Genomic DNA, 16,327 nt, shown 5'->3' with positions numbered 1-16,327 from the left:
ATGATATATTTGAAAGTCCCTTTAAGGTCAATGTCATTGCATTTACCACCAAATATAGTAATGCAATGCTAGACCATATATTTCTTATCTCTTAAAGACATAAGTTATACATTAGCCTATTTAAGCTATCAATCAATAGTCTACAGCTTAATTGCTGCTATTAAAATTTAATATCAAGGAAGCTTTTAATAATTGGGCAATAACTTCTAAGTCAACTCTTCAGATTCAGTCAATATCCTTAAACTGTAAAGGGAATAACTGTGCATTTTGACTTAAATCCGAAGTTTGCCCATTTATTACAATGACTCACACGGTGAAAGGGTTTTGGCACACCTTTGAAATCGCTCTGTAGGCCCGCCCAGTCCATATTTAAACGCTCCAATGTCAGCTGAACCTCAGACTCCACAAGAACTTGATCTAGGCGAGCGCGTGCGCACCCGTGGGAAAATTCTCAAGACAAATTTGCGGTGGCGCTATAACCTCAACTGAGATAAAGGTCAGTAAAATATAACATTCAGTATATAATATATAATAGATAATGCATATAGAAATATATATTTTAAAAAAGCATTTAATAAAAACAGAATATAATATCAATGTACCATGAATGTAGATACTCAGGATAGGATATAGGATAGGCTATTCAATGTTTTTGAAAATATTAATAAACAAAGTTGTAATTCGTTGGCCACTGATCTGAACAACTTTGTGCACAACGTTAATCCATGCAAGTCTAGCCAGGGGAATAATACAGTATAAGCAAGCATACAGTCTCATTGTATTAAATCATTGTCATTTGAATGCTTGTGAACCTCTGTAGTTAAAGGGTGTCAATTGCAAAATGTCTGATGCACAGCAAATGAGAGCAATATTATTTATTTGCACTGTAGTAGATTAAGTGGGCACTGATTAATTAATTTATTCATCCTCCCCTTCTCTGTGTAGGAAAGTTCATTATTTTCGAAAGCGTTGAGACACACCAGCAGGACACACTCTTGTGTGCGACTTTTGGACCAACTTGGAAGCTTGGAATTCATTAGCTGGAAACTGAATATCGTACAGGTGCACTGAAGCCCCCTCCTGTCCTGGGGGGTGTGAGAGCATTATTCGCCCACGATGAGAACGTTTTTCCTGCTTAATGTGTATTGCATCAGCCTGCTCTTTTCACAACTGTTGGCTCTAGCGGTGGGAAGCCCGCTGGTGAAGAACAGGTAAGAATCAACGTTTTTAAATGTCTTAAAACACTGGGGCGCGAGTCCAGTTAATAACAATAAAAAATATCGATTTTCCGATTAATCGCGAATCTTCATATGAATGATTCCTATATCTATCGATTCTGTCAGTACTTTTTAAAGATTGCGTTGTTTTCGTGTTGATTCTTATACAGGTATTTAAATAATTACAACTATTTAAATACATAGCAATTGAAGTGCATAGTTACTATGCCCTATTAGTTAACTTTTAAAAATAAATATTTTCGTAATGTAGTAAATTAGAAGGTTCCACGTATAATTTACAGCATTAGGCTATCTGAGAGAGGAATTATTACACATGCAACAAAATGGACATTAGAAATATGCCCAAATTAATCAGAATCGAATCACATTTAATCGAATTCGGAATCGGATCGACAGCTTGCAAATCGCAATCGAATTAAGCTGGTAGGATGAAACTGATGCAATAAGACTGGAACGTTCCTCCTGGAGCAGGTATCAGTCATGCCCGTTACTCCTTAAAAATGGTCTCAAACTTTTTCTTTTGATTGAATGAAAATGTTTTGGTTCTCACATAAGTGCGCTGGACTGCCACATCATCGTCCTCGCGCACCTGTTGAAAGACAAAATCTTTTTGAAAGTTTTGCGCAGCCTTTCGAAGTAAATTGGCACAAAAATGTACAACAGGCAAAGGGAGTTTACTATACAAAGAGTGGGTGTTGTGTCGAGCGAGATAGTGCAGTGAACAAGGTCAGTTAGGATGGTAGACGTGACTCAGTAAACGCACGCATCCCATCATCTGACCCATTGCAGCGCACATCAATAGTCAGAACTGAAACCTTTACAAATAGCACTTTATAGTGACTTTCATTATTAATTAATTTACACATATCATACTTACCATATCAGCAGCTGATGTATTCAGATATAAATATAGGCAACATATATGAACATGTAAAAATAAAAAAAGTTGTAGCTATTTAAATGTACTAATACAATTAGTTAAGCATTATATATAGTAATAATGTTTATTTATGTTATTAATGAAAGTTTTAGGCTACAAAATGTAAGCACCATTAGTCATTGCATCATCTATTTTTTGACTTCTATCTGAACTGGCAAAACCAGGCATGGTCACATCCCAAAGACTTTGGGATTTATGTGATTAATAGATTACTTTGTTGCAAGTCTAATGACTGCTATGCTTCCAGAACAGCACCAGAAATTAATGTACAATGTATTTTTGAGCTACGATAAGGACTTGCGTCACTTCTGTGAGTCAAGGTTAGGCGAATATGAAATAATTTCCCAACATTCTGACAAAGAGATAATTTGGGCACAACCCTTATCAATATATGTCTCCTTTCAGATGTCTTTAATTGTTATGCAGTGTTAAATTAAGTGTTGGATTTTTTTATTTTGTATTTTTGTCTTTCCCCCTACTTTTGGATAAATGTGCACGTGAGCTTCAGACCAGATGTACATACATGTATCTTCAGTTTAACACCAGAGTTGTAATGTGTCACTTTTGGCAATGCACATTTGATTGGCAGCAAATTTCTGAAATAGAAAACTGGGGCAGTTATTATTGAAAAACAGCAATCTTAAAGTATTAAAGAAAAGACATGCTTGACATCTTGAGGCCATGTCAGTACTGGTTGTTGATGACTGATGAAGGTATTCAAAAGGAATGAACTGGTAAGTGTGAGTGTCAGTGTGCCCTCTTCTGGCAGAGAAATGTTGAGATGACATCCTTGAATTCACTTTCACTTTTCTGCATTGTTCCATTCTCATAAGGCCTTCTTGTTCTCTCCACAATTTCAGCCTGAGTAGCAAAATAACAACAGTGGGGGGAAAAGAAGTGCATTATAAAGAAATTAGTTCACCTAAATTTGGAAATGTAGAAAAGTTTCAATAGAAAATATTTACTGTTCTACTGCAGTACTTAGTATGTTTGATTTAAGTTAGATGCATAGTCCCCCAGCCCTTCCCTCAGAGCTTTTCAATCATTTTATAGCAGCTCATTAATATCTTATGACAGTCTTCCACCCACCAAAAAAATGCCACACTTGACAGCAAACCAAAACGGAATGGAATGGGAATTTATCGGTCCTTGACCTACAGTATTTACAGTATAATTGTGCTGCATGAAGGCCATTTCAGATAATGATATTTAGTGAAGTCATTAGATTTTCAAGCACAGACATCTGACAAGTCAGACTACAGTTATACAGTGATAAATACCGAGGTGTCAGACAGTTTTTGTTTACTGTTAAAATACCACGTGCTTTTAAAATGCAAGATGGCAAAAGAGAGAACTTTTTGAAAATGATTCACACCAACTGTGTTAACTTATTTCAGTGCATACTGCATACTGGTTTGCATAATGCAGACTCAATGTAGATTTGCATTTATTATTTTCAAAGTAAAAGAAGCTTTCCAAGCTTTAGGGCTTTGCTTATAATACAGTAATATATATAATATAATAAAACATAACATAACATAATATAATTATATGGAGCTAGGAATCCATAAAGAAAGTGCAGGGTACAATAATTAAATTCAAACATAAATTGTATGTATTTGTATTTGAATTACCAATGTGTATGAAATGTGCTATATAAATAAACTTACCTTGCCTTAAAGGGATATTTCACCCAAAAATGAAAATTCTCTCATAATTTACTCATCCTCATGACATCCCAGATGACTTTCTTTCTTCTGAGGAACACACATTATGATTTTTAGAAGAATATTTCAGCTCTGTAGGTCCTCACAATGCAAGTGAATGGGTGCCAAATATTTGACACTCCAAAAAGAAAATAAAGGCATCATAAACATAATCCATATGACTCCAGTGATTAAATCCATGTCTTTAGAAGTGATATTATAGGTGTGGGTGTAAAACAAATCAATATTTAAATCCTTTTTTGCTTGAAATTCTTCTCCCTGCCCAGTAGGGGGCAATATGCATGAAGAATGTGAATCACCAAAAAACACAAGCAGAAGAATGTGAAAGTGATCTGTTTCTCACCCACACCTATCATCTCACTACTGACGAAAACAATTAACCACTGGAGTCTTATGGATTACTTTTATGCTGACTTTTTGGAGCTTCAAAATGTTGCCACCCATTCACTTGCATTGTTTGGACCAAAAGAGCTGAGAAATTCTTCTAAACAGTTTGAGTTCAGCAGATGAAAGAAAGTCATGTCACATCTGGGATGGCATAAGAGTGAGTAAATAATAACAACATTTTCATTTTTGAACAAACTATCCTTTTAAGAGAAACCCAGTTCCATTGAAAATAATGTGAGCTTGGGAACTCAATTTGGTGGGGCTGTTTCACAGTGAAAAGGGCAATTTCATGGTGCAAAGCATCTTGTTTTCTGTCTTTGACCTTTGAATATCTCTCCGTCTCTTTGTCACTCTGTAATGTCCTAGTTTGTGTCATAGATGTAGAACTTGCCGTTCTTTACATGGACTTCTTAGTGTTGGTCATTCGATATCCACCCAATTACACAGAACGTACAGAAGCCGTTGTAATATCACCAAAGAATTTTTATAATTTACCTTACCATGTCGTCTGATTCATGTGAACTTGAGGTTCTGTGGTTACCACTGGCCTCTGAAAATAGCTTTTTCAACACAGCCTAGTTTTCTCCCTTACATAATATCTTCAGGGTTTCGTTTGTGAAGGAATATTTTTAAGGCAGCCAAGCGACAAGTCAAATATAATTTTAAAACAACAGCAGAAAACTGAATCGCTATATGTGGTGTGTTTAGCTTATTTGAGTTCCCTGACTGAAACAATCACTATATGGTTCAACAAAGTGGTGACTTAGAATACCAGTGACTGGATAGACACAATATACACTACCAGACACTCAAAGGATTGGATATCTCATCTTTCAACATTTAACCGTAAGCCTAAATGTTTTTACTTCCCACTTTCTCCCCTATCTGGAACGGCCAATTCCCAATGCGCTCTAAGTCCTCGTGGTGGCATAGTGACTCGCCTCAATCCAGGTGGCAGAGGATGAATCTCAGTTGCCTCCACGTCTGAGACTGTCAATCCGCACATCTTATCAGGTGGCTTGTTGAGCGCATTACCACAGAGACCTAGCGCGTGTGGAGGCTTCACGCCATTCTCCGTGGCATACACGCACAACCAACCACGTGCCCCACTGAGAGCGAAAACCACATTATAGCGACCACGATGAGGTTACTCTAACGTGACTCTACCCACCCTAGTAACCTGGCCAACTGGTTGCTTAGGAAGCCTGACTGGCTTCACTCAGCATGCCCTGGAATCCATTTTTCGACTCCAGATGTGGTAGTCATCGCCTTTACTTGCTGAGCTATCCAGGCCCCTTAGCCTAAAATGTTTTTTAACATCATGACAAACATAAACACAGTCAAGTTTCCAAACCTTTGGTAGTGTAGGGATGTCTTTGTATGATAATTCACTGTAAAAATTACCATTGGTCTATGTTTACATGAAAATGGAAGAAAATCATTTGTCTGTAGCTGCAGCAATGTAAACATCAACAATGTCAAATTATTACTGTTTATTTCGTGGCACAACAGCCAATATAATGCTCTTCTTTCATAGTCAGTAATAAAAGATGCTGATTTTGTTGTGATATTGAACAAGATATTAGCAAAATTGAAGGAAACCTGTTGGTTCAAACTCAATGGGAATCTGGCCTGGTCATGTTTGGACTTGGGCTATACGATCCTCCGTTTACAACAGTAACATTACCATTGTACACCCTGCTGTTTGGTCATTAATGCTAGCGGCAAGAGCTGAGGGAAAACTCATCCACAAGGCAGAATTCCATTGTGGATAAGTAACTTAGACATAAATTCCTTCCTCCTCATCCTCTCTGAGTATGTTTCCATTCTGTACAGAAACCATAAAAAACCTAAAAACAAACAAACAGAGAAATAATGACTGAAAAAGCACTTAGTTAACACTATAAGCTAACCACTGACATGCCCATAGTTAAACACACAGTTAGAATGCACTTTCACATCTTTGGTCCTGTTTCAACATGATCACATGGGATGTTGGCATGTTGTTTTCGACATATCCAGTATCTTAGGATCAGACACATTATGCAGATTCACTGAAAAACGGCATCTCACATAAATGTTTTTTTGCATTGTCTCAAGCAAGTTTGCCTTCCCTTGTGAGACTGGAAAGGGGTTGAGGGGGTTGCGACTATGCCCCCTTTAGTGAGCCGCTTGCATATATGGTTTTTGTGCCTCTGCTTACAGCAAAAACAAACATTACTGGATTGAAACATATTTGACCTGCCACTCTCAGTGGAGGATCATGGAATTAATCAAAATAAATATCTGATCTTCTTGTTTTCCCACAAAAGAAATTGTTCCCGCAAGGCATCACAGGGTTTTCGTGGCAGTCTGCCAATACCAAATAAGAAGAAAGGTGAGCAGACAAAGGTAGCAATGAACATGAGACAAGTTGCATTACAAAAGATTAAATCCTTCAGACACAAAGTCCACCTCCACAGACTGCAGGCTTTTATATCTGGGCATGTGCCTATCAAAGTGGTTTCAAATGAAAGGAATCGGGTTGATTGCGCTTTTTTTGATGGAGCCTTAAAGGGACAGCTCACCCAAAAATTCGGACATAATTCACTTACCCTCATATTGTTCCAAACCTGTATGACCTTCTGTGAAACAAAAATGGAGATGTTAGGATGATGTTAGGGACTGTCAGCTTGTCACCATTCAATTTCATTGCATCTATTTTCCATACAATGACAAAGTCAGTCCCTTATATTCTGCCTAGCATTTTCTTTTTTGTTCCACTGAAGAAATAATGTCAAACAGGTTTTGAACAACATGGGAATAAGAAAATGATAACAGAATGTTCATTTTTGGGTAATCTATCCTTTTAGATAAAACGTATTTATTTGACATGCAAGGCCATGTAAGACTTGCATGTTTCTTGAGTTTCTGGAAGGGCCTTATCTTTTCAGACCATTGCAAATTGAGTCTTTGCAAAGCATGATTATCACCCTTATCCCAAGATGGATTGAATTTCAATAGGCAGGTGCTCATTTTCTTGGCTGAATACCACGCACAAGGTAAAAAATACCCCAGAACCACAGATCGCATTTCCTTGTGGTCTGTTGGGCAAAGGTTGCTTGGTGAGATTTACAATTGAACAAACATAATTAAAGGTGAACTGTTAATTCAACACCATAACAAATGGATCACAAAAGGATGAATAAACAGGATAGTTCTTAAAACAAATATTATCAGTGTGGAGATGGGGGCATGGTCGTGTGTCTGTTTGCAGGATCGAGAGGGAGTGGTGTGGCTTGTCAAGCTGGTTGGCATAATGTCTAACAGCTGTATCTCATTACAGTGATGGCGGAGAGAAACAGCCAAACACACCAGAGAAGGGAAAGAGAGTATGAGACAAGTGTGCAGTGGTGGTGGCGGCGGCGGCGGCGGCTGTTATCATCTGTTGAGTGTTTGATCTATATGAGTGATATTAAGAAGCTTCTGTTTATTTTAAGTGTTAATTTGTTGAACTGAGTGAAAGCACCTGAGAAGAGTGCACATGATGTACAGAGAGGCAAGCAGAAATAAAGAGCCTTATCTGACTGGATCACTGCTCCCATCTCCTCCTCATCATCCATGAGCAATGAGAGTGTTAAAATCAGCATTTACAACTTTTATTCTGCATTTACCATCCAGACAGGTTGGAAAGACACCCAATAGTTTATTTGAGAAACTTGCATTTTTTTCTTTAATGGTTCTTGCTAAGGCAAGCATCACTATTACTTAAATTATTACTATTACTTATTTTTACTGCTCAGACTTGATTTTGCACTGTTTGTGCTTTGAACATGAAAGATACCTTTAAGATGACATTAAAGATGACAAGCCAAGAGACAGGGTGATCTAGCAGAAAATTGTGATGGATTTAAGAAGCATGGAAGTGAATGGGGGCCTGGGTAGCTCAGCAAGTAAAGTGGTTTGAATCCAGGGTGTACTGAGTGACCAACATGCCCGGTTGGTAGAGTCGTGTTGGTTTAACCTCCTTGTGGTCGCTATAATTTATTTCTTGCTCTTGGTGGGGCGCGCCGCGCCAGTGAGTTGTGCGTGAATGCTGCTGGGAATAGCTTGAGCTTCCACATGCACTAGGTCTCCGCAGTAATACGCTCAACAAGCCATTTGATAAGATGTGTGGATTGACAGTCTCAGACGTGGAGGCAACTGAGATTTGTCCTCCGCCACCCGGATTGAGGCGAGTCACTACACCACCACAAGGACTTGGAGCGCATTGGGAATTGGGCATGCCAAATTGGCGAGAATCGGGAGAAAAAGAAACATGGAAGTGTAGTAATACAGCCTTAGAAGAGGTGAAAGGCCAAAGACAGATGAAGTAAATGAGGTGATTATCTCTTCTCAAGCATCTAAAAGTCAGAATCCCTCTGGATCAACCTCAAAGAGAAAGCAATGCTCTGGGGCATGCGTTTAGCCTTCATCTTGTCTAACTAGTGAGATTTAGTTCTCAGAGGTGTGGAGACATGTAACTCTGAATAATAGTTGATAAAGTGTTGATTATCCAAACCTAAAATAGACCTGTGATGAGGAGGAGGGAGTGGCTGGGCTGTGAGGGTGCACGGCCGGCACTGAGTCTCGTAATCAGTGGGAGAGATAAAGGGGAGCCAGAGATGCCAGTTCTAGAGAGAGAGACACAGCTGTGTGTGTTTGTTTGTTTAATATTGTTTAAAGTTTAGTTACATCATTAAAGTTCAGTTTATTGTTCAGCCGGTTCCCGCCGCCTCCTTGCCCATCCTGAAGCTGTTACAAGACCATTATAATGAATTAGTTGAAGTATAAGTTCCTAACATGGCGCTTTAGCAACACCAAAGTATGGGTTTGATTCACAGGGAACACTGATGTATAGTGTGGTATAAATTACCATATAAATGCAATGGAAGGCAGTTTGAATCAAAGTATCTGCCAAATGTAAATAAAATATGGCATCAGAACTTGCCAGCAAAAATGTGTAACACATGTCTGGCATAGTCACCGTTACTCAGCAAGCTTTTTTTAATGCTAAATTGATACAGTGAGAATTTATGTTTATGGTTCAACCCAACAGTGCACCCTGTAATTTCTCAAATTTCAGCTTTAGAGTTTATGTATAAACTGGAAACTCTTTTACAGCTATGCTTAACCAAGTTTTTAGAATAGTTTGGAAATGAAAGAACAAAAAATGCATGTACTTTTACATTTCATTAAGATCTATAGGGAAAATTTTGCATGATGAGATTTATAATTTGTAATATAATGAACAGACATGCTAATTCAATTTAAAGTAGCAACCCTGCTCATGGTATTTCAATACATTACACCACAAATTGAAATTATGTGTTCTTTTACTCAACCTCATGTTTTTCCAAAACTGTAAAACTTTCTCTTTTCCTGTCAAGTACAAAGGGACATATTAGGGACTGACAGCTTCAGTCACCATTCACTTTCATTATATGGAGGGGGGAAAAAATGCAATGAAAGTGAATCTAAAACTAAAAATGGAAAAATAAAAATGCATGTAATTTTAAATGTCATTGCGGACTGTATCATGCACTGTGCGGCATTGTGGATGTCCTTTATTCAGAAGGCTTAAAACTGCTGTCGTCTCAGCAAGCACCTGCCTTGTGCTACTAACTAGTGCATGTTTATTCTAAAAACAAGACCTGAATTAGTGCACTATGCAAACACAGAGCAAAAACTAGGGGTGAATCAAGCCTGAGTGTCCAGTAAACAGAGAGCAGATGGATCTAACACTGTCCATTACAAAAAGCAAATCAAGAGTGTTTGCTGTATGCTCTGTCCCAAGAAGTCATACCCTTGCAGAGCAGTGACCAGCTGGTTTGCTCAGAAATATGGTTGCAATAATGTTTGCACAGTTGACCAAACTGTACATTTAGTTTTCTGTAATAAAGGACACTAAGTGAAGAATCATGCTTATTTTGTGTAATAAATAGTTGCAGATACCTAATTTCACCATGCACTCTTCCAATAAATGCCATTTTATGCTTTCATAATTTATACTTGTTTAACCAACACTCTTCCACCAACACAATATGTAAGATATACATAGATAGCTGGTCCTAATGCGAAGCAGTGTGGTCTTGTTTGGGGTTTATCTTCTTTTGGGGTTTATCTTCCAAGAGTGACCAGCTGATTGTACATCATCCCAATCATACACGGCTAGTTGTCAAACAAAAAAATAAATGGACATACAATTTGTTTTATTAAGTGAAAAAAGAGACTACAGATTCTCCTGAGAGACAAGAACATAGTTTAGTAAGAACATAGTTTAGCAGTTATTATAGAAATATTTGACTGCGGAATGCCACAATTGACCAATCACAATCAAGTATTCCAGAAAGTCAAAGAACAACATAAAACCCAAACTTGAGATTCTCATGTTAGTGTAACATTTGTCTGAGTTGAAACTAAGTCCCACCTCTTTCTTATTGCAGGTTGGACTTCATAGCCAGACTCCATCAGCTAAGAGAAGGAAGTACCATCTCTCCAGACATCACCAAGCAAGCAAACGCTGACCATGGCATATCCATCAACCGCACCTTTCTGTGGAGAGCCATCCTCTCCAAATCACCACCTTCAATGAACCCAACAGGAATCCCACTCCACATCACTCAGACAATGGAAGGAGAGTCCAACGAAGCAGGTGGAGGCCCAAAGCAAAGAGGGTTAAGAGGTCGTCGCTATGTACATTCACGAGGTCATCACAACCATCATCACGCCCAGTTGATGCGCGTTGGATGCGTCCTTGGTACCTGTCAGGTACAAAACCTCAGTCACCGCCTCTACCAGCTGGTTGGCCAAAGAGGACGTGAAGACTCCTCCCCCATTAACCCTCGCAGTCCGCACAGCTACGGATAAGATTTGGAGAGTGTCTGTCTTAAATTAAGAACCAAACAAAACAGAGTTACCCATATTTGTCTTGTGTTTGTCTATTTTATTGCAAGTAGCTTTGAATAAGATACTGCTGTAGTACTCTGTTCTCTTGCCTTGGTTTTCTGGAGCGTAATCTGTGCCTTTTTGGACAGAAAGGACCTCTGTTACTTGTTGACAAACTCTTAAATTCGCTGCTTCTAAACAAACTTTGGCCATGGGCACCCCCTTTTTTATTCTTGAGTCTTTAATTTAATATTGTCATCTTGTTGAGGTGATGTATAAATTCTATTCTTCAGAAAAGAGATTAGTCTGGGAGATGCCACATTGCACTCCATCTCATCTAAGGCTGTTAACTTCTACATCACTGATCAAGCCATCTAAGCCTTTAATGTGGATTTCAAGGTGTGCGATTGGATTTCTGTCAAGCCGAGGCCCAAGTATTCCAAAAGACTTCAAGACTGAACTCACTAACCTCAATTCTCCAACACGACGACTAAAAATTAGGAGACTTAAGTTGACAGTTATTGGTGATAAGGAACTTAGGGGTCGTTCACACCGTACTTGCACTAAAAAAGCTAGACAAAGCACACCAAACAGAACAGAACTCAAGAGACAATATATGGGTTTTTAAAAGTTAAATTTCACGAAACACGCTGCAATGGTCAAAGACGTCCATCTAGCGCATGTTTACATCATGGGCAAAAGTGTGTTTGGTGTGAAAGGCCCCTTATGCCCTCAGGTGGTTCATGAGCAGCATAGATTCTAACTTGACTAGTTACTGAAACCTCGAGTTTACATCATAGGGTGTGCTTGGTAAACAATGGTAAATTGTCTTTAAAAAAAACTAAATGATTTTAAAAACACATTGGTCACTTGGTTGAGATTGCATAGCAATATAGTGGCACCCTACTCTGAATGCGGATTAAAACATTGTTCCTTTTCCATGCACCTTGTGGTGCAGTGTCTGAAACATTATACGTCACATGATTTATAAATTCTAAAGTCATGACAACAGCGGCCATCTAAAGAATAAGTTATAATCCCCGAGATCTCGGTTTCCACTCTTACAAAGTCCTGCTGGGCTTTGCTACATAAAACAGAACCAAGCCTTTTCTGAGTGTTTCCTAAATTATTGTTATAACATATCCTTAAATAACCATAACCTAGGTTGCAGCTCCATTACAAACCCAAAATTAGCTAAAAGGCTGTTTAAAACCATTTTCTGCCAATCAATTCAATTCTAACACTTGACCATATTTAGAAAAGGAAGAAACCGTCATATATTTTATTTTATTCCCTTATTAAATTACATAATTTTGTCAGAAAATGATTTAATGACTAGTATGAAAAACAAAATATTCCCAACACACACTAACTGTCTTATTTTTGAGAGGGTCATTTAAAGGAATATTCTGAGGCAACACAAGTTAAGCTCAAACGACAGCATTTGTGGCATGATGTTGATTACCACAAAATGTAATTTCAACTTGTTCTTTCTCTTCTGGGGTTGCAATGAGGTACTTCCAATGGAAGTGAATGGAGGCAATCTGTAAATGTTTAAAATACTCAAAGTATAGCCACAGGAAGTAAACAATATGTGTTAACATGATTTTAGTGTGATAAAATCACTTACTAACCTTTTCTGTGTAAAGTCGTTGCCATGACGACGCAACACCATAAACCCTGTAATCCTGCAAAAACAACAAATAATACATACATTTTAACAGAAGAATTAATGCATGCTTTTATGAAATTATAATCTCACATTTCTGCATGCAAGCCCTCCATAAATTGGTCCCATTCACTTTCATTGTAAGTGCTTCACTGTAACCTCCATTTTTGCAGAAAAGGAGGGACGGGTCGAAATACATTTTTGTGGTGATTAATATTATGCCATAAATGCTGTCAATTGAGCTTAATTGATATTTAACCCAATACTCTTTTAAGTAAATTCCTGTTACTCTAATTAAAGATTCTTGTTATACCAAAATTTGAGGACACAGCATGCCAAAGTCTTTCAGTGACACTGCCTTCCAGAAACACCTCCTATTTGTGTCATGTATTTTAAGAATTCCCTTTTTGTTATAATAATCATGTCTGAATCTGTGGGTGGGAACACAAACCAAAAATACCAAACAGGCATTGGAAGAATAGTCCTAAAACCAGCCGAGGGTGAGCAGTTCACAACTTTCATAAACTTTCCCTGACTTTTCTGAAGTCTATGAATGTTGGGAAATGCATTGAGACATCAAAGTGCTCTATGCTTTGCATGTCTCTGGATTAAAATAGCAGAAGTAATCTGACTAAAACATGAAATACTCACCTTCTGGTGGTCTTAAGTTAGTATCCAGGCCAAGAACCTCTCAGCATAACCTCTATGTTATAGTGCAATTTACACCGACATTTATTTCACCCCCAAAAACTGAAAATGTACTCACCTGTTGACTTGTTATTTCTTCTATGAAACACAAAAGGTGATGTTAAAAAGAATGTAACCCTCACTCACCATTCACTTTCATTGGATGGAAAAAAGATGCATTGAAAGTGAATGGTGACTGAAGCTGTAAGTCCCTAACATTCTGCGAAGCATCTTCTTTTGTGTTCCGGGGAGAAGAACGTGAGTTTAAAACAGCGCGAGGGTGTTTAAATGACAACAGAGTATTCCATTTTGGGTGTGCTCTCCCTTTAACATTCTCTTTTTCCAAAACAACCTTCCCGAATTGTTCCAAAAAGGCAGAGAATCTACCAAAAAACCTGATTTTACTTGATTTTACTTTTCTGTGCATTCACACTATACTGTAATTCAATGGTGATTTATTAATTTTCCATTAATTTCACTGCCAATGCAAGTATTTATCTTTGAATGGGCTTGATTTTCAATTGCAACGGATTTGATGGACTTAATTGTAAAAGTCACTCTCCTTATCATGTCTAATTCTAATAATGATGATCATAGGAACTTGGTGGGAGTGGTCACTGGTGCTTTTACAACTAATCTGCTCGAAGGCTCTCTATATATCTAATCCATTCTCTCTGCTGTAACCGATCTGATTCATTTCTCGTGACTGAACATTAAAAGGCTTTAAACTGCTGAGAGCCTGGTTAATCAGTACTTTTTAAAGTGTGTACATGCACGTGGAGAGCCTTTAGTTTTACATGCCTCATGTTGACATATATATTGATCACATTCCTGTTTTTTTTTTCAATTGAACTATCAATTTATTTATTTTAGGGATAAGTTGTTGTTAATGTCTTGGTGTCATGGGTTGCAACGTAACAAATACGTCAGTATCTGGCCCTGATCGTTATTTGTACAAGTGTGTTTTTCTTGAAACAGTGTGCTGCCCCCATGTTCTGCGTATCATGGCAGCTTATTTTTGTGACCTTTGTCCCCCTTCAAAGCTCTACTTGGTTCATTAAGAAAAGCACAATGCATTAGTTTTCACACTAATGTTGATGACCGCTGCTCTTCTTAGTGAAGGAATACACACTGAACATTACGAATTTGTGTTCTGGGGACCTTTAAAGATACACGAGGACAATATGTGTGTGTTCATCCTGGAGCATTTTGGAGCATACCCCCAAACCCAATGTTTTAGCAGATATTAAAAGCCAGTTGTGTTGTTACACAAAGCACTTTATAGAAGGAGCATATTTTGTGTTTGTCACTTGAACTTAAGACTGATGTGACTGTGAGAGTTTTATTTAATGAGTTTTTAGCAGGATCTTTGTGAATGTATTTTAAATGGTGTTAGCACACTGAATGATGAGTAGCTGGGTGGACACAGTCAGTATCATATACACTTTGTGAATACTATTATTGGTGATAATATTTAAGTTAATTTATTTATGCATTTGAGTATCTATGTCACCAAAGAAGTCATTTATCACATACAGTGTTGTCTTAAAGCTCAGAGATATCCTCTGGGTAGGAAAAAATAGTATTTTTAGGAAAGACAACAAGATGAGTTCTTTCACTCCCATACAATGTCCTTTTTTCTCTGTGAAATAAAGCACTACATAGTAGTGAGAATAAATGTGATGTTTTGTTCTCTTTTAAATTTGAAAGTCAGTTCTTTGTGACTCTGAATGGATAACAGACATTAGACTACAAGTACCTTGTGTAACATACATTTGACTTATGTACAACTAGCCAGTCAACATCACAAAATAAACAATAGCTTCGGGTTTTGTATCACACGGATGGGGTTTATTTTATATTTAAGTAAATATTTTCTGTGCATTCTCCTGTTTATTACATGGCTACTTGTGAAATAAATAAATAAATGGTGATTCAAGTTGAAATGATTTATTATTTGAAAAGAAAAAGACAGCAAAGTGATATGATGAGACATGAAAATAGCACAGCTATGTGGGAAATTAATTTTAGAAATGAATAAATAATTAGTGTAGCAGTCATTATACAAAAAGACTTGACTGATAAGCCAATCAGAATTGTATTTCAAGTATTTCAGAAAACTATTATAATAACCCACAAGTCTAATCATGAGATTATGAACCAAAATGCAAGCCAGCATCCATATCACCCTGTAGCTCAAGACTGTTCGCCTACTGAAGCTAAGCAAGGATGAGCCTGGTCAGTACCTGGATGGGAGGCCACCTGGGAAAGCTGAAGTTGCTACTGGAAGAAGTGTTAGGGAGTCCAGCAATGCCCCCTGTTTGTAATGCCCCAGTATAGTGATGGGGACACTATACTGTAAAAAAGGCACTGTCCTTTGGATGAGATGTTAAATTGAGGCCCTGACTCTCTCTGTGGTCATTGCAAATTGACAAATTCCTCTGCTTGGCCCTTGTCAATCAGGGCTTCCTAATAATCCCCATCCATTATTTGGCTCCATCACTCCACTCTCTCCTCTCCACCAGTGTGTGGTGTGTGGTGAGCGTACTGGAGCACTATGGTTGCCTTGCATCATCCAGGCCATTCATTTCAATACAAAATGAATGGGAAATATTAAATACAGATTTTTTTTATTTTTTTTTCAAATAAAAATCAACAAATCAGATACAATACAGGAACACAAGCAGGTGCTGACACACACCCACACACACATACAGGTTTGTTTGATTATACTAGTGATCTCTCATTGACTACCATTGATTTCATATCAGGC

At 37.8% G+C, this 16,327-nt stretch overlaps 1 protein-coding gene across 1 annotated transcript; it reads left to right on the top strand.

Moving 5' to 3' along the window:
* Positions 1-406: 406 nt before the first annotated feature.
* adm2a (adrenomedullin 2a) lies at positions 407-15,471 on the top strand. The gene is made up of 3 exons (XM_052120905.1): positions 407-496; positions 946-1,211; positions 10,757-15,471. The coding sequence occupies exons 2-3, from the start codon at positions 1,117-1,119 to the stop codon at positions 11,178-11,180; spliced, it is 519 nt and encodes a 172-aa protein (XP_051976865.1). The 5' UTR covers positions 407-496; positions 946-1,116; the 3' UTR covers positions 11,181-15,471.
* The last annotated feature ends 856 nt before the right edge of the window (positions 15,472-16,327 follow it).

Source organism: Xyrauchen texanus, chromosome 47 (assembly GCF_025860055.1).
Source record: "Xyrauchen texanus isolate HMW12.3.18 chromosome 47, RBS_HiC_50CHRs, whole genome shotgun sequence".
Taxonomy (NCBI): domain Eukaryota; kingdom Metazoa; phylum Chordata; class Actinopteri; order Cypriniformes; family Catostomidae; genus Xyrauchen; species Xyrauchen texanus.
Note: the sequence above shows the minus strand (reverse complement) of the source record. Positions and strands in the feature narration are given on the sequence as shown.

Bases quoted from the DNA above. Each gene is read 5' to 3' on its own strand.
- adm2a (XM_052120905.1), top strand. From the start codon at position 1,117: ATGAGAACGTTTTTCCTGCTTAATGTGTATTGCATCAGCCTGCTCTTT. The intron at 1,212-10,756 runs GTAAGAATCAAC...TTCTTATTGCAG, and splicing joins AGCCCGCTGGTGAAGAACAG to GTTGGACTTCATAGCCAGAC.